Source organism: Artemia sp. Qi Xiang Cuo, chromosome 19, assembly GCF_049724085.1.
Source record: "Artemia sp. Qi Xiang Cuo chromosome 19, ASM4972408v1, whole genome shotgun sequence".
NCBI lineage: Eukaryota > Metazoa > Arthropoda > Branchiopoda > Anostraca > Artemiidae > Artemia > Artemia sp. Qi Xiang Cuo.
The window spans coordinates 53,957,546-53,977,065 of NC_142812.1; the positions used below are offsets into that span (position 1 = coordinate 53,957,546).

General features: G+C 36.1%; 1 protein-coding gene across 1 annotated transcript; it reads right to left on the minus strand.

The window, feature by feature from the left end:
- Positions 1-16,703: 16,703 nt before the first annotated feature.
- Positions 16,704-17,477, minus strand: LOC148941003 (uncharacterized). The gene has a single exon (XM_089105133.1). It carries the CDS (start codon positions 17,475-17,477, stop codon positions 16,704-16,706), a length of 774 nt encoding a protein of 257 aa, XP_088961259.1.
- Positions 17,478-19,520: the final 2,043 nt, after the last annotated feature.

The following is a 19,520-nucleotide window of genomic DNA, read 5'->3' on the forward strand; positions in this document are numbered from 1 at the left end:
ACAGCTTTGTACAAGCAGTACAAAACTGCAAGGAACCTCCTCAGAAAAGAAACTAGAAAACTGACCTCAAACTACGAAGAACGACTGGCCAAAAACGTCAAGGAAAACCCAAAATTATTCTGGAAATACATCTCTCATAAGAAGCCAGGCAGACACACCGTACCAGACCTGGTAAACACCAACTCTATATCCTCTTGCCCCTCTGAAAAAGCAAACCTGCTTAATCAGCAGTTTGCCTCAGTGTTCTCCATGGATGACCCCCAATCACCCCCCCCCCCAGCAGAACAGGCTCACACTCCCTTCCCGATGGTACACTCACCAGTCACAATCGAAGATGTAACCAAACAGCTTAAGGACCTCGATCCCAATAACTCGACGGGACCTGATGGTCTCAGCCCACGACTGATGAAGGAATTAAGCCCTGTAATATCAGCCCCACTGGTAAAACTATTTAATCTGTCGCTTGCACAAGGAAAGCTTCCTGGGGACTGGAAGAAGGGAATAGTCATCCCAATTCACAAGAAGGGTAGCAAAACTTCTGCAGCAAATTACAGACCTATCAGCCTTACATGTGTGGCATGCAAGGTCATGGAGAGAATCATAAACAAGCGTATCATTAATCATCTTGAGGCCAACTCACTTATCAGCAGTAGTCAGCATGGTTTTCGCTCAAAGAGATCGGTGGACACAAACCTTCTTGAGTCATATAGTCTTGTAACTGACCTACTAGAGAGAGGATTACCTGTGGATATTATATTGTTAGACTTAGCCAAAGCATTTGACAAGGTTTGTCACCGATACCTCATTCACAGGCTACTTACTCTATCTGTTAGTCCACAAGTGGTCAGTTGGACAGAGGACTTTCTGAGGGACAGAACACAGCAAGTGAAAGTGATAACTGGACCAAACAGCCATGTCCTTTCTGACGAAATCAAAGTCACTAGTGGGGTTCCCCAGGGCAGCGTCCTGGGCCCCACCCTGTTTAACATCTACATAAATGAGCTCCCCTCATCACCAGCAACAAAACCACCCTATATGCGGATGATTCGAAACTCATAGGTCCTGCCAACACCTCTTCTTCCATCCAATCCCTCCAAACTGATCTCAACCACATGTGCTCCTGGGTCAACAGATGGCTGCTGGAATTCAACGCAGAAAAATGCAAGGTCATACACTTCGGACACAAAAACCCCAAACATCAGTACCTCATGACCCAAAATTCTGGAAGTCACCACACAATTGAGCCTGTCCAGGAGGAGAGTGACCTTGGCGTCATCGTTGACTCCCAGTTGAAATTCAGCTCCCACTCACAGAAAATCTCAGCCAATGCTAGTAGAGCCCTAGGCATCATCAAACACAGCATCACCAGTAGGAGTAAACACGTAATCACCAAACTCTATAAAGGATTAGTAAGACCTAGACTGGAGGTGGGGACGATACTGGCCACCCCTCGATTCAAAAAGGACAAGGCAGTTCTTGAGCAAATCCAACGAAGGGCCACTAAGATGATTGTCGGCATGGAAAACAAGACATACAGTGAACGGCTGAAGGAACTCAACCTCCCCTCCTTAGTATATAGACGGAAACGGGGAGACATGATCCAGGCGCACAAACTCCTCTCAACCAATCGAGAAAATGAGATCCTGGAGATCGACACGTCCCACAAAACACGAGGACACCTTAGACGAATCCGCAAACATCACGCTACAACTGGAGCAAGATGCAATTTCTTCTCGAATCGGATTGAGAACCTCTGGAATAACCTCAAGGAGGACACTGTGGCTGCTGAATCAACAGATGCTTTCAAACGCCATCTGGATGCTGAGTGGAAAGATACACCATGGAAGTTTGACTGGGAAGCACCAGAATCTTCCACCAGAACTTAACCAACTACAACAGTCATCATAAGAAGTGATTCAACAGGATCGAAAGTCTTTATTTCACTCCATGCTGTGATTTAAGGTAATTTTTTTAAGGTATATAGAATGGTACTATCCAATCTCCTTATAATTAAAAACATTTTAGTCATCTAGTTTGAAAATTTGGCCTGTCTGTATAGGATAAATCTAAATTTGCCAACTAGTTGGCAATAAATGTTGCCCCAGCAAAACTTTCATTTTCCAACTAGTTGACTAATAACTTCTCCCCAGAAAAAATTAATTTTGCCAACTAGCTGAAGTAAGCAATTTATTTTCCAACTAGTTGACTAATAATAGTTAGAATTTATTCTGAATAGCATAAAATATGTTAATGATATAGGGTTTTTTCAAATTTAATTATCACTATTGTTGCTATTGTGTTACAACTTCTGTCTCTCTCCCTGTCTTCCTCTTAATTGGAGATATATTTTGAGTTATATATAGGGCTTTGAAGCCAGGGATTTTCGTTTTAATTCCCAGGATAATTAGTCTTATATATATATATACATATATATATATATATATATATATATATGTCCCGGTTGCAGCAGTAGCTAGCAACCTAATAAGAGACGATCAGGTCCAATGTTAAGAAATATAAAAACCCATAGTTCCTAAAAAAGGAGTCAGATCAAACCAAAAAGTACACCATTAGAACCGCCTTGTCCAAAACCCCTCTATAGAAAAACTTTCTGTCCCTTGGCTTGAACAGCAAGGGAAATATATTGGCTTGAAAATCAAGAAAAGTGGCAGCTACTACAACATTCTGCCTAAATGGCATATTTTTTTTTTCTTTCTTTTCCACTGATAGCTTGACACTGGAAGATTGTAGAGAGTTGTTCAATGGCTCATTTTAAAGGAAATTAATTGGGTTAAAAATCTTTAGTAAGCAAAATAAATTATTTCTAAGAGAGAATAAATTTTTCAATTAAAAACTGCATTTTTGATGTCTTTTCATACTGCAGTCTTTTCAAAGATATTTGATTTTTGTACATAAATTATAATTGTATACCAGTGGTAGGATTTGAACCCATGCCTCCGAAGAGACTGGTGGCTAATTATTACATTAAAAGACAATCATTGGAATAACAAACAATTGCATACATTGGAATTAGTTAGCTACTTGATGGTTTGAGGTTTGTCTCTTACTATTTCAAAAAAGAAAAAGCTGCAGGCTTTTTCCTGTTTGTAATCAGTTTATTATCCGGGTTGTTATAATAATCTTAATTAGCATGAAATATTTTAATAAATCATCATAAGCATGATGATGCAACACACTTGTCTTTTAACAAGTTTATATATAGAACTGGATGCTCATATCTGGGTTGCAGCAGTTTACAATAAAGAACAACACCTTGCCCATGTTAACTGAAACATAAATAGGGATTATGTAAATTCCATCAGTATCATGGCTGTAGAGATGGCTGAAACCTAGTTACAATAAAAGACAATCTCTTACTATCTTACTCGTCTCTTACTATTTCAAAGAAGAAAAAGCTGTAGGCTTTTTCCTGTGTGTAATTACAATAAAGAACGACCTCTAATTACAATAAAGAACGACCTCTAAACCATATGAATTAAAATATATATAAGAACAACTGTAGAAATGGGCATCAGACAATGAATGGAACTTGGCAGGTTGAACAAAAATGTGCATTTTTATGTGAAATTGCATCTCTGTGAACCTGGGGTAAGACTATGGGGCATAAGACTTACTGGGGTAAGAACCTGGGGTGGACTGGGAATAGTATGTTTTTTGTTTTCTCTTTATGTCATGTTGTTAGCTAAGTAATTATTCTGAGGGAAAGTTACCTGCCAAATAGATGGCTAACAAAAGTGTTTATAGTGTAAGTTTGTTTCTAGCTAGTTGGATAAAGAAAGTATTGTTGGGGAAAAGTTGCTAGTCAAGTAGTTTAAAATAAATTGTTTTCTGGGGCAATATTTGTTTCAAGCTAGTTGGCAAAATTAAGTGTTGCTGGGGAGAAGTTATTGGTCAACTAGTAAGAAAAATAAGGTTTTGCTGGGGAGAAGTTACTAGTCAACTAGTTGGAAAATAAATTGTTTCTGGGGCAATGTTTCTTTCCAGCTAGTTGGCAAAATTAAGTTTTGCTGGGGAGAAGTTATTAGTCAACTAGTTGGAAAAGGAAGGTTTTGCTGGGACAACATTTATTGTCAACTAGTTGGCAAATTTAATTGGCGCTGGGGAGAAGTTATTAGTCAACTAGTTGGGAAAATTAATTAAAATCTAAAAATGAGACAAAAATGTTACTCCTGAAATGAAACAAAGACAGATAATTGAAGGAAAATACACAATTGAAGTCCAATAAATGCAAGATAGAAATGAACAAAACTTCAAATATGCATCCATTTTCTTTAAACAGACAGGAGGAATAATCCTCTAAGCTTTGACAAATTCAATCTCACTTTTGGGACCAGGTACAAGACTAATTATCCTGGGAATTAAAACAAAAATCCATGGCTTCAAAGCCCAATATATAACTCAAAATAAATCTCGCATTAAGAGGGAGAGAGACAGAAGTAGTAACACAATAGTGAAAATTAAATTTGAAAGAAGCCTATAATATTAACATATTTTATGCTATTCAGAATAAATTCTAACTATTATTAGTCAACTAGTTAGAAAATGAATTTTTTTTCTGGGGCAATGTTTCTTTCCAGCTAATTGGCAAAATTAAGTTTTGCTGGGGAAAAGTTATTAGTCAACTAGTTGGAAAAATTATGTTTTGCTGGGGAGAAGTTATTAGTCAACTAGATGGAAAAGGAAAGTTTTGCTGGGGCAACATTTATTGTCAACTAGTTGGCAAATTTAAGTGTTGCTGGGGAGAATTTATTAGTCAACTAGATGGAAAAATTAATTTTTGCTGGGGAGAAGTTGGCAAATTTGGCAAATTTAACTAGTTGGCAAATTTAGATTTTTCCTATACAGATAGGCTAAATTTTCCAACTAGATGACTAAAATGTTTTTAATTATAAGGAGATTGGATAGTACCATTCTATATAAGCTTATAAACTAATTTTTTCCAATAGTCAAAGGGTGGAGTCCCAGGAGCAAGGGGGGCATGCACCCCCATAGTCTAAAGTAGTGTAATTTACTTAATTAACTCAAGTTTGCATTAATTAAACTTGAATTTTACTGAAAGCGTAAATGTCATATGATGCTCTTTTATGCTCTTTCATAATTCAATAATCTCTTCTGGAGCTAATTAAATCTTCAGCCCTTAAAGGGGCCCTGAAGGTATTTTATGAATGATGAAAATGTATAAAAAAGCATCAAATGATGTTTTCACTTTTATCATAGCTAAATTATATGGCCCACTGAAAATTTGCCATAAAATTTACCCACCCCCACCCACCTAATATGCAAATATATACCTTGAATAGGAATAGCCTATTCCCTGAATTGTCAATGGCAAAGTTTTAAATTGCAAAATTCAGCACTATTTTTGTTGATGGCTTTTGAAAAACATGAAATGGTAGTAAAATGGTTTATACTTGACTTGTCCAATAAATGAAGTTTGAATTGTTATAAATAAGTATTTTTGGAATATATTACTCTTGAACAACCTATTTATAATCTATTAATTTGTTTTTAGCCACTTCTCAATAACTTAACTAATGTTGATAACTTCTTGGTGTGGTTTCAAAAATAAAGCACCTTTGGGGTCCCTTTAAGGGCTCAATATGCAATTAGCCCCAGAAGCAATTATTGAATTATGAAAGAACATGAAAAAAGCATCAGATGACATTTTCACTTTCATCTTAGCTAAATTATAAGGCCCACTAGAAATTTACCTAAAATTTTACTCAGAGTATTTTTTTGAACCTAGACTCATTAGCCTACTGAAATTTTCATTTTCCCAACCCCTTTCCAAAATTGTCAAGACTAGCTTGTCTTAAATTTTACCAACACAAATATTGCAACCTGTAGTTTGCCTATATTCTCTAATCAATTTTTTTGTCCAAATATAAGCTAGCCTAGTGGGCCTAGGCCTAGTTGCTGCTTTCACTATAAAGGGCAAACTAATGATAACATCCATTACCAAGAAAAAAAGTTAAAGTAACTACTCAATGCCTCTTAAAATATAGTCTGATAATTGTTTCACTCACAAATACACTGGTAAATTTGTAGCTGACAACGTAATTTAGTGGAATGGCAAATTGAATAACAGAATCTTTTTAAAACAGTTAACTTGCAAGAAATTCAAATACGTATATTGGGAAACGCAAATTGTCAATCCTTGAATACCCCAAGTGCCCCTGTTTATTCCATAATTATGAGATGAGATATACATTTATTAAAAAAGAAAACAAACACTATTTGCCTTTCGCCTGCCAAGAAAGGCAATAAGCTTGAAAGGGCATGCAAGGTTATCACTCTCAGCTAATTAAAACAACATTCATACCTTGCTACTCAACACACAAGAAACTTATCTGATTAAGGAATAAAGGAAAAAAAAGAGAAACAGGAAAAGACAAGAAGTAGATAGAAAAAAAAAGCAAAAAAAAGCAAACTAAATCGGGGAAATACCTTAAATAGAATGACAACCTGGAGTGGGCTTAACACCAAATCCACTCACGAGATAAAAGAAACTTCTTTGCCCCTGACTTGAAAGCCGGAAGACTAGGCTTATTTTTCACACACTCGGGCAATATATTCCAAACATGGGGAATGGCAAATCACAAAAGATGCCCGAGTGGTGCTCCTAAACTCATGAGTTATGTCATCAGCTTTTCTTGTATTATGATCATGGCGGTCTCTATTAAAAGTAAAAAGATTTTCAAAAGCAGGGGTGAGCAGCCTATTCATATATTTATATGAGAAAATCGCGACTTGGTAATCTCGAATTTGGGATACATCCATTAACTTATTTTTTTTTAAATGCTCATGAGCAGGAACCTCATCAGACTCATCAAATTCAGATAATAATTTTACAGCTCTATTCTGAAGTTTTTGTACTCTTTTGAAACATGTTACAAAATTACTTGCCCATATAGAGCACCCGTAGCTAATATATGGGTAAAATATTGAAAAATAAATCCTTTTCAGGATCTTTTTTGGGACAAGATTTTTAATTCTTCGTATCACCCCAAGGCCTCTGCTTAATTTTTCAGCTATTGCACTTGAATGGTTTTTCAACGACAGGTTTTCATCAATTAAAAACCCCAAATACTTCGTTGTTGCTACTCTCTTTATCACATTTTCTTGAACCATGATATGGTCATTTCCAGCACTAGACGAAAGTCTAGAAAATATCATGAAAAAAGTTTTAGAAAAGTTTAAGGTTAGCATATTTGGCTGACAAAAAGTTAGCAATTCAGAAAATGCACCACTAATTTTATTATATGGCATATCAGGAAAAGATAATTCCGCAAAGAGCAAAGCTTCATATGTGAACAGTGTAAAACCAGCATCTAAATTGCAGTATTTCGTCTAACTAACAAATATCACGAAAGGTTGGAGTCTTAGGATTTATCACTTTTGGTACTCGAACTCTACTTTCTTTTTTGAAGATAATAATGACCCATTCTGAACTGTCTGATACCGATTGTGTAGATACGATGAAAACCACTCCAGACTTGAACCCTTCACCCCAATCGAGTCAAGAGCTTGAATAAGCTCTGAGTGGTCCACCGTATCGAACGCTTATTTCATATCCAAAAATGTAGCAATAAAAGATTTGTACTTGTGGTGATAGAAATTTGACGTCTCAGAGCTTTGTTTCCACGGCACGACCAGATCTGACTTCCAAGACACAAATACCTATAGGCTAACAGGGGTTAGAAACTTTTCCTAAATTGTGGCAATGACAACTTTTGGTGTTTGTAGGGATGAAAAACGTGGCTTCTTCTTCTCGGGCTATCTGGAGATCTGATTTCCTTGGGAGCATTTACCTTGGAGACTTACGAACTAATTATCTATTATTTGGCTAGATGCAGAGATATAAGATGAAATAAACACAGATAAAAAGACAATAGATTTATTGACTTACATATTTAGGTGCACAGCAGTGAGTCACTTCAAACGACAACAATGGTGACTAAGATATAACATGAAAGAATTGCCAAGCTTGAAAGGCCAAAAATTTCTATCTGAATTCTCCTGATACTGATTTACGAATAATTCTCAAAAGGCACATCTACCCCAGTACCAAACGCAGTTCTTTCGTCCTGCGCTGTAAGGACTGGCTTGCCATTGGCTCACTTGGCCCAAGGACACAAATCCTCGTCCAATAATCTCTTTAAGATTTTTCAGATGATTCAGGCGTTCGCACGGTTTTTTGCCATTTGAACTTCCTTAGAAATATCGTATGTAGCTTTTTTTTGCTACTAATTATCTTAGCGAAATTCGAACGACTAGCGTCGTTGTTTGACTGAAGCTAGAATGCAATTTCTCTTTTTGCTGATTAAAAATTTAGACTCTTGGAAGCGGTATTTGAACAAAATTTTGGGACTTTTAATTTCTGCATAAATCATATTTTTAAGAGAAGAATATTGTATTCTGAATATATTGTATTTCATTCCTTGTGCACATCTCCCTTCCCATCAAATAATGACGTCCTGTCATTAGTAACTGCTCATTAGGAGTGCTTAAAATTTTTCAATTATTTATTTTATGTTATTCTACATCCCTATCTAAAATTCATCTACCGGACTAAGTTTATTTATAGTTCTAGTTTAGCTACTATACTAAGGATTTTTTTTCTATGTCTAACACTGATTACTTTTAAATTTCCAACAAGGTTGGGGCTATTCTACTTTTACATTAGTTTTTTTTTTTTTGATTTTGCTGTCTATATGACGTACTACATACTATCTACACTACGTTAAATGAATAACATGATAATATTACACTTAATTCTACTTGTGGTACATACATGAATGATTTATAACATACAATATTGGGTTCATCATATTCACTGATGATATAAAACATTTTCACTATTGGGATTTTTGAAATGTCAAAGTTATTAGGAAGTAACACTTGTAGATTCACATCTATTAATCACCTTTGTGTCCTTAGTGTACTACACCCTTCTGTTGTAAATTATTGTCCTTCACTCTTTTTGTCTTGGCAAAAATTTTGAAGCATTTACGTTATGGTTTCTTCATGGAATAGTTCGAGTCTAGTTGTCTTTACACGACGAGTTTTCCCTAATAGTCAACTGGGAAATGACCGTTAAATATCGTTCTAATAGTCAACTGGGAAATGATGCTTCCCACTACAGGTGTCGGTGTTTTTCTTCTCAGCATATCATTTTTAAGATTTTTTTAGGCACATGCATTCTCGTGTAAAATTGTTCATTTTTGCCTTTTTAAACGGGTTGTCGTCATACTATGGTGACTTTTTTAATATATTGTCTTTAGGTTCAACTTCAGATATCTAAAACTATCATTTAACTTCAAATATCGTTAAATATCTTTTATGTTGTAATGCTCGATGGTGATCTCACGATTAAACTTGAAATTGTCTTTAATTTCGGCTTCAAATATCTTCAAATGTCTTTAAATGTCATTTAACTTCAAATATCTTTATCGTGTGCTGATCGATGGGGTTCTCAGAATTAAACTTCAAATTGTATCTAAGTTCAGCTTCAAATATATTCCAATTTAAATATCATATATAACTTCAAATATCGTTAAATATCGTTTATCATGTTCTGATCGATGGGGTTCTCAGCATTTATGTGATTTTACAGTTCGTTAAGGTACTTGATACTGAAGTTAAAATATAGTGTTACCTGATGCGTGATTTAGTTAATGGTCTAAGGAACGAATATCGAGGGCAACTATTGTTCTCGTAGATGTAATTGTACAGAACAGTGCCTGACGTTATGCTGAGTGCTCTTCGTTGGTTGAGATGTGACGGAAAAAGATGTTACTGGATCTTATCTGTATTAGGCAGCTCATTGTAATACTCAATAACCAATTTGCCATTTACTTCCTGTAATAAAACTAACGAGGCAGGATCACGCGTTCTTTAAAGTAAACACTCATAGTACAAATAAGTCACGTGTTGATTGGGTACATTAATTTCTAAGCTATGAGACAGAATTAAATAAATACACTAATACCAGTACTCTCAACAAAATCTAAAAATTTAAAACAGAGATGTCTTCAAATCTGTCTTGAGAATGGAAACATCGATATAGGGCTTACATAGTTCTTCGATACTTATTAAATAAACATAATTTACCCTACATTATTAAGTTTGAGGTCTAATTTTACAACATATTTCATGCCTGCATTGTTCACGCACGTCCGTGCTGTTTAAGAAACGCATGTTGCAGCGTCGTAACCACACGGTTTTACGTAAACGATACCACAATGAGGGAATAAGACATAACAAGGACGAATGGTGACCTCTCTATCCACTCGTTTTCTGTTGTTTTCCTCATTTCTTGGCTCATGCGCTTTGATGGGATTCCGGGTTTAACGGCTGAAATACCAAGGTTCTTAGTCTCAACATTTTTCCGTAATTACAAGTCAACATTGGTGTCTCAAATTTGCCTTTTGAATGAGGTAATTAAATGCGGGGTTCGAAGCATGCACGTGTGGGTTCCAATTGATGTTTGGACAAAAATATAAGTATAATGAAGAACTGACATCAATATCTTTTTAGAAGGCTATTGTTTGAGCAAACCCTTCAGCACTAAATAAATAAATATGATATTAAAGTTTTATTAGAATCTGTTAAGCGAAAAACACCTTCACATTAATGGGGAATTCCTTGTGGGTTTTACTTAGTCGCCATTGGACATACACAGTGTTTCAATCCATGTATCTTAACTGATCAAATGGTTTTACAATTTTACATATTATTATTGAGATATAATTCCACATCCGCCGTGAAATTCTACATATAAACGTATCAATAGTTTGTTTGGTTATTGTTACCAATAGTTGGCTATTGGTACATATATTGCTCGAGGAAGAAACACATGAATGAGCAAAGTGTACGCCTAAAATAATTATAATTTGCACTAAGATAAAATATTTCATATAATTAGACACTTCTGTACTGATAATATCTTGTTTTGGATAATATCCATCTTGGTTAGGACATGGGTAGATTTTTCATAGAAAATCCGGGGGGACCTGAGTCAGTATAGGTAAGATATAACGTGACTGACTTGCGAAAATATTTCACAAAAATTAGAGCACAATATATGTCATAGATAAACCAATGAAATTAAAGGACGTTTTTGTCACAGAACTATAGAACAGTGATCTCTCTGTTATTGTATACGTCATAGATATAAACTAATGAAATTAAATTTTTTTTTCGCCAAGGAGCTAAAGACATTTATGCATTTGTTTCTCTTTGAAAGTAATGTTTAACACAGAGCTGTAGGACAGCATACGTCATAGATATGATGTAATGAAATTATAAGCTTTTCTCTCTTTTTTTGCCTCGGAGCTATAAGAAAGTAAACTCTCTGCTTCTCTTTCAAAGCATTCAGATCCAAAAAAAACGAAAACTTAACTAGCTCACAGAAGTTTCTATTCAACCTTTAAGTAATGTTTTGACTGGCCCTTATTGGCATAAAAATGCTAATTTCTTACACTTGAAGGACTGAGAAATATCCCTTCCTACGATCGTTTAAAAAAAAACTACAAAAAACAATCATGGGCCTTGAGTTCCTCCCCGGGCTTCCCATAAGACGTGGTCCAACGACAGTTGTCGTTTTCAGTCGACCACGATCTTCCTATCTTTGGTTATTTTCTGTTCCAACCTTTCTCTCTGGTCACCAGTGTTTTGACATTACTCGTATTTTTTTTTCATTAATATTGACTTGGTCAAATTTACTTGCACAATTTTAAATTTATTATGTTTTTAAATTTAAAATATTTGAAATTTGTCTTTACATTAATTAGGGATATTTCCATGTGTCAGGTTTTTTAACCGTTCTACCTGACTGTGTCGTTATTTTTTCCTCTGTTTCTTGCGGTTTTTTATTTTTGGGTTTGTCTAGCGAAATAAGGTCAAACTTTTTTTATTGTTTTTTCAAAAATTCTTGCCCTTTTAATTTCGTTTGTTTACCGTGTGCGGCTGCTGAGGTCAGTCTTGATTCTCCTATTTCTTTAGCTACTATATGGTCTGGTTCGCCGTCAGACTCTTCTGAACTGGTTTCCGACGAATCCCAATTGGAACTTTTAGAGGTGGCACTTTTTGTGGTATCACCTGCCATTCCTTCGTAAATTTCTACTCCCTTGGAAGTAGAAGGTTTATTCCCTAAGTCCTCGTTTTGAGTTTTTAACTCGGGAGATTTGAAAGATTCTTGAGAGCTTTGGGAGGAATCAATAGCTTTTGCGGGGTTCCTCCATTGTTTGAATGCCATGTCCTCAGGGGGATGGGGCATTTTTTGCACTAGAGTTTCTCTCCATGAAGTCCACTGTTTAGGTTTGGCCTTGGATACAGTTATTTCATGATATTGACCTTGCTGGTCATCCTTTGGAGTTTTATTCCCGGGCAATGTACTTTGACTCGTTTTTATGGGAAAATTTATTAAATCCATAGCTTCTCGCAAGTTTGTTTTAGTTAAATCTTTGGGAGGAGTTTTCTTCACAGTAATACCGGGGGTTTCTACAGCTCTGTTTAATTCTTCCTGTATAGACAGGGGCCTTTCTATCGGTGTTGCAGGGGAAACCATATCGTCTGGAAATCTTTTGGGGAGACATGGGGTCGAAATTCTATCGGGAAAAATTGGGTTTTTGGAGATATTGTATAATCTAAATCTCCTGCGCTCGCCGATGAATAACTTTTTTGACTTTTTGACGTTTCTATTCTTACTGGTATTAGGGATTTTTTCTCAGGAACAACTAGATTTTCCATTGCTAAAAATTTTTCAAAATTTTGTTCATCACTGTCATTTTTAAAATAATCTTGTTTTAAATTGAAAGGTTTTAGCTCTGCCAATCTTGACCTAGGGGGCTACTTTTCCGAATCTGACGAATCAGTAGAAGGGGGATGTGATACCCATCTCTCGGGAAATTTGGCTCTCTTTATTCGGCTAACATGCGCTTTGTAAGTCCTTCCACTATTGGGGTTTTCCATTTTAAGGGTATATTCATTATCGTACTTTTTGACTATTCTGTACGGTCCAGAATATTTGTTGGAAAGTTTTTTCCTTCCGTTTTCGCTTTATTTCTGAGGTAAAAATTGTTTTGTATTTTACAGTTCACATCATTTTTGTCTGGCTTTTTGTTTTTAGGTTGTTGGTTTGTTTTGAATTTTTACAAATTTTAATTAATTATTCCTTACTGTTTACTACTCCTAACAAGTGGTTATATTTTATAATCCTCTGAATTATTACAGTACTTCAAAAATTTGATATTCTTATTGTATGAGATTTTAAAATCATAACTGAAAAGTAAATAAAATGGATTGTCTTTGGTTGCTTCGTAATAAGCAGTGTTGATTACGTTAGTTAAATAAGGTAAGAATTTATCCCAGTCGCTCCTGTCGTCTTTTGCATAAATACTTAATATGTTCGAGAAAACTTTATGCCTGTTTTCTATTTTTCCATTAGCTTGTGGTTGGTACGGAGCTGTCACCATTTTTTCTATATTAAGAAAACTCTTCAAGTCTTTTGTTACTTTTGCAACAAAATTGCTCCCGTTGTCACTCAAAATTTTATTAGGAATGCCGAATTGTAAAAATAATTTCGCCAACGCCTTACTTGTGGCATGAGCACCTTGATTTTTTAATGCTTTTGCAAAAGTAAATCCGGAAAAATGATCTACAACCGAAAGAATACAAGCACGACCTCTGCTGGAAAGAGGTAAATCTCCAGTTGTCCTGTAGAGGTCAAATGCGATAATCTCAAAAGATTACTTTACTACTACGACCCTTCCCATTGTAGAATTTGGATCGACTTAGGAAATTTTTCTCAAGTTACATGCTTTGCATGTACTTATGATTTCTTTAATTTTTGTCAGTGCAGATTGTACGTAAAAGTATTGTTTTAACTTATGGAACGTTTTCAACTCCTAAATGTCCACCTGTGTCCGAATGAAAATATTCAAATGCAAGCCCTATCAATTTTTGTGGTAACACAGGTATTATCGAGGTTTGGTTTCTATTTGTCTCAGCAGTCACAATCCTACACAGTATTTCTTCATCCAGGTCGTAGTAAAAATTATCTATCTATTTTCTAAGAGTTTTGAATTTATCCGGTAACGCCTCATCATTCACAAAATAATCAATTAGTGCTACACACATTTCGTCCTTTTTTTGCTTTCTTTTTATATTTTCCAAAGATAAGGGACAATAGTTAGTCTTATTTTCTTTTTCTTTTTCTGTGTCTTTGACTTTGTTTTTCTTACATTTGTGTTTGCTTTTGGCATTGATAGCATTAACTTCATTTTCTTCAGTTTCTGACGGACTTTTTTCTGGGTATCTACTCAAAAAGTCGCAAGATGCGTTTTGTTTTCCCTTTAAATGTTCAAATTCGTAATCTAGGTCTTGGATTTTCATAATCCATCTAGCTAGAATGCCCGCGGGGTTTTTAAATGTGCGCAGGTACTGCAAGCTTTTAAGTTTTGATCGTAGTATAATTTTTCTACCAATTGAATAATGTCTAAATTTGTCCAAGTGGTAGATAATAGATAATAATTCTAAGTTTGTGGCGGAATAACTACTTTCGCCTTTTGATAAAGTTTTATTTGAATAGCATATAACTTTTTCCATTTGTTTGGGTGTTCCTTGTAGAGGGTTAGGGTTTTTTACCGGGATTATTTGCGAAAGGATAGCGCCTATGCCTTTTGAACTAGCATCAGTGGTAACCACAAATTTTCCATTTTCGAAATCAGGGAGTGACAAAATTGGTTCAGAAGTGAGTGCCTTTTTGAGACGGTCTAGGGAAGTTTGAGCTTCCTGGGACCAGGTAACATTATGGGAGTTCCCTTTGGTTAATTCTGTGAGGGCTTTCGCAATCTGGTCATAATTGAGTACGAAAATTTTATAAAATAGCCAGTAAGTCCTAAAACTCACCTTAATTCTTTTATAGTTTTGGGGGGCTTGAGGTTTTCAACACATTTATTTTATCAGGGTCTGGGGATATCTCTCCCTGTGTTACTACTACTTCTAAAAATTTAATCTTGGGTTGAAATAAATTTACTTTCTCAGGCCGGCATTTTCAATTGCCTTGTCTGAACTTCTCGAACACCTTAGCTAACGTTGCTAAGTGTTGTTCAGTGTTTTCCCCCAAACATATAACTTCGTCAAAAAAGTGAATTATATTCTTTAATCCTCTTAAAAGGTGCAATAGGGGTCTACATAGCGCGCTTGAACTTGTTTTAAGCCCAAATGTTACACTTAAGTATTCATAAGAACCATATTCGGATGCTGAAAATGCAGTTTTATGGACATCCTTTTCGGCTATTTTCACTTGGTGGTAGCCTTGGGTACGGTCCAAAGAAGTAAAAATTTGTTTTTGGCTTGAAATAGAGTCAAGAATTTCGTCTATTCTTGGTAGAGGAAATTTATCGCTAACTACTTGTTTGTTGAGAGCCCTATAATCTACTACGAGTCTAAGATCTCCATTCTTTTTTGGTACTAAGATCACTCGTGTACTATACGGACTTATGCTTGGGCGTATAATTTCATTTTTTTCTAATTCATGGATTTTATTTTTAACCACTCTTTGTGCTTATATGGCAAACGATATGGCTGTTTTGCTACGGGATTACCAGTCGTTAAAATTGAATGTTAGTAAAATTGTATTATCCCTATGTCATCTTCAGATGCAGAGAATAAATACTTAAAAATACATAATAACTCGCACAATTTTTTTCTTAAGTTCCATATCCGTAGTATGATCCATATTAAATTTGTTTAAAAATTGTGATTTAGTCAAAGGATATTCGTTATTTGAAGTTTTGATACCGTTAACTAGTTTTCTTTTAGAATTTTCACATCTATTTAAATCATTTTCCGTTAAAACCTGGATTTGGACTAAACACGTCCCCTTTTTAATTGTAATTGTATCATTTTCATGGTTATTGGTTACCCAAATAAAACCTTCCCCTTTGTCATAAGATATAATCTGTTCCTCGCATAACAGATTTTCGGATATTTCAAACGGTGTCTCAAACCATATTTCTGATCTGCTAGTCACTGGTTCAATCATCTGTGATATTTGAATTTTTTGCATCGTTTTGGGAGGGATTTTTGTTTTCTTTATCGCAAATCCGTAATATTTTTCTTCATTTCCATTGTTTATTAGATTCATACTGGCGCTATGCTGCGCCATTGTGGCGTCACGTTGGGTTTTATTATGTTCTTCCATAATTCCGCTATTTTCTTAATTTCATTTGATCTGTACCGTCGCATATCTCTTATTTTTATTTTTGCTGCTTCAATACTGTTATTATTTAAATATACTTCATTTCTGCAATATCTCTCAGGGTAATTGAACAAATTTCCAATTATGCCATGTCTTTCAGATTCAGATTTCAGATTCAATCGGGTTTAATTAAAACAAATAGAAATAAATAAAAATAAATAAACTTCTCTATGCAAAAAAATGCACGTTGAGTCCCTTAAAAAAATAACGGTTCCTCCTAATCACGCTTTACGACTCTCGCTTTACTCCTCAACACAACCACATCCCTCAACCATACAAATCACTATCTAAGAGATTCCCCCCTTCCTCCCCAAAAGCACAGCTACCCTAACCATACAAAAAAAACAATCAATAAATAAAAAAAATTAAAAAAAAAAAACCGAGATAATAATAATAAAAAAAAAAATCTCAATTATTAATAAACTCTATTTAATGAATATTCAGTAAGATATTTTTTCAAATTAATTTTAAAAGACTCAAGCGAGCTCCTACATCTCAGCTCTTGTGGAAGCATGTTCCACACTTTCTCGCAAGCTACATCCATTGCAAAATTCGACCATACTGTATGTGTTTGTCTCACCAGAAGGTTTGAGGCATATCTCGTGTTCCTAGGATGCTGTTCCGATACCAACTGGAATAGACTGTGGAATGCTGATGGAAGTAATCCGGAGAAAAATTTAAAAACGATAACTTGGCACGATAAATGATAAAGTGATTCACGGGAAAGAAAATCGTCCATATTTCCAATTATTTTCAGGGCATGTTTGTGGATTGAATCAAGCCTTTTCAGGTGGGATGTAAATGTTGACTGCCAAATTGACGCACAATACTGTAGATGAGGCTTGATAAGTCCATTATAAAGTAGACGAAGGGTTTTTTGAGGGAATGTGTGTTTCATTTTCCTGATAATGCCAAGATTACGGGAGAGCTTCAGCTCCACGGCGTGGATGTGATGTACGAAGGATAACTTTTCGTCAAGGAGTACACCTAGGTACCTGGCACAACCAGTTTTCGGTCGTCTGATCGTTCCTCGAGAAGTCGTTATTCCCGATACCTCTGGGCGAAGAGGTCCAATCCTTGAGAAGAAGAGAGCGCAAGATTTGTCAACATTTATTACAAATCGATTGGCATCCATCCAAATGTAAGTTTCTTCTAAGAGGACCTCAAGTTTACTCTGGAGCGCTGACATGCCGGTGTCACAGGAGACGATTGTAGTGTCATCCACGAACGCCACAAGTTCATCCGATTCATGATCGTTGCTCGAAAATTCTAGGTCACAACATTACTTACAGCACCGTGAAGTCCTAGAGTTAGGGTTCAGAACGCGAATTAGGTTATTCACATGAACCAGGAATAACAGTGGGTCTAAGACTGAGCCTTGTGGCACACCGAAGTTGACAACGGTGTCATTCAGCAGATCTTTTCCTATATAAACACGTCGACTACTAAGGTAAGACTGGAACCATCGTATAGCCTCTCCTCTAACCCCAATGTGCTCTATTTTACCTAATAGAATCCCATGATCCATACTGTCGAACGCTTTTTTTATGTCAAGCAAAATAGCAGCTGGCACAAGTCCCAGGTCAAGTGCTTTATTAATGAATAGGCTTTTGTGATGCCAGGACATCTTCCGTCGAGTGTCCTGGTCTGAATCCAAATTGGCGTTGGTTAAGGAATCCCTTAGCTTCCAGAAAAGAGTAAAGTTGGTTCTTCATAGGTTTTTCGAACACTTTGGAAAACACCGAAAGAACAGAGATGGGTCGAAAGTTAGACGGGTCGTCCTGAGGGCCACCTTTGTGGAGGGGAATTATTCTTGCCTTCTTGAGAAGTGATGGAAACACGTCCATCTCCAAGGAGAGGTTTACTAAATGTGTTAAAGGTTGTACTACAGAGGGCAATACTGCCTTCAACATTTCAGTATGGACACGGTCGAATCCAGAGGCAGATGCTCCCCTCAAGCCTTTGACAATCATTGAAACATCCGTCGAAGTTACAGGAATGAGTGCCATCGACTTGACACACGCTAAGCCCATAAAGTTCCTTTAGGACCTTCTGGGGGGTAGCGCTGTGTTCTCCGTTTTTCTCCAATGTAGGCGAAGAAGGTACAAAGAGCTTTTGCAACTTCTGCTGGTTCAGTCAAGGTTTCTCCATCAACCGTAATTTTGGATGGTAGTTCAGGCTGTTGGTTATTCGGTCGTAACACTGAATTGACTGTCCTCCATACTTTCCTTCCATCCTTCCCACTTTCGGCTAGCCTTTGATTAAAGTAATCCCTTTTAGCTTTTCTAAGAACAGACCGTAGGCATTTCTTATAAATTTCATAACTCCGCAGGCTAGCTATATTTGGTGGATTACGGTATTCCGCCCAAAGATTATTCTTTTTATTGATGCACCTGAGTAAACTTTCTGTAACCCATGGGCAAATTTGTTCCTTTTTTTCTTCTGCGTTTCTTTATTTTTTCTTTAAAATAACATGCTTCATATAGTGTTGTAAATGTACTGTGGAAATTTTCGAATCCTTCATTCAGATCTTCTTTATCCATAACGCTATCCCAGGTCGTTTTTTCCAATTCCTCGTTAAGTAACCGGAAGTTTTCTTCACTCAGATCTACACCCAGAATATCGTCTCTAGTTTTTGAAAATTACCTTGTTGCCTTTGATGTTTTGAAAATGGTACATAAGGGGAAGTGGTCTGACATGTCACTGAGGATTACTGAAGCCGAGAGTGGAGGTAGAGTAGAAAAAATATTGTCTATTAGTGAATGAGTACTCTCAGTTACTCTCGTTGGGATAGTTGTTGACGGGTAAAGATTAAATCCAGATATAAGAGTGAGAAGATCATTAGCACGATGAGTCAGGGGATAGGCTAAGCTGATGTTGAAATCACCCATTATGACCACATCATGATTTTGTTTTTCAATCATTTGGAGTGTTTCCAATAAATATTCCGTAAATGAAGAAACATAACCTGACGGTGATCGGTAAATTTCTCCAACGATTACCTTCCGTTGTGAAGGAAGGGACATATCAAGAAAAAGTGACTCAAAAATTCCTTCTGTATTTCGAGTCAGTTTGCCATTAACACAGACTGGGTATTCGCTCTTTGTGTAGATTGCCAATCCTCCTCGTGCTGACTCTTGTCTGTGTACAAAATTCGATGTATACCCGGGGATATATACCAGGATGTCAGTCTGCCTCGACAGGAATGTTTCACACAGTCCAAGAACGTTAG

Excerpts from the sequence above, each read along its gene's own strand:
- LOC148941003 (XM_089105133.1), bottom strand. The coding sequence starts at position 17,477 with ATGTCAGCGCTCCAGAGTAAACTTGAGGTCCTCTTAGAAGAAACTTAC.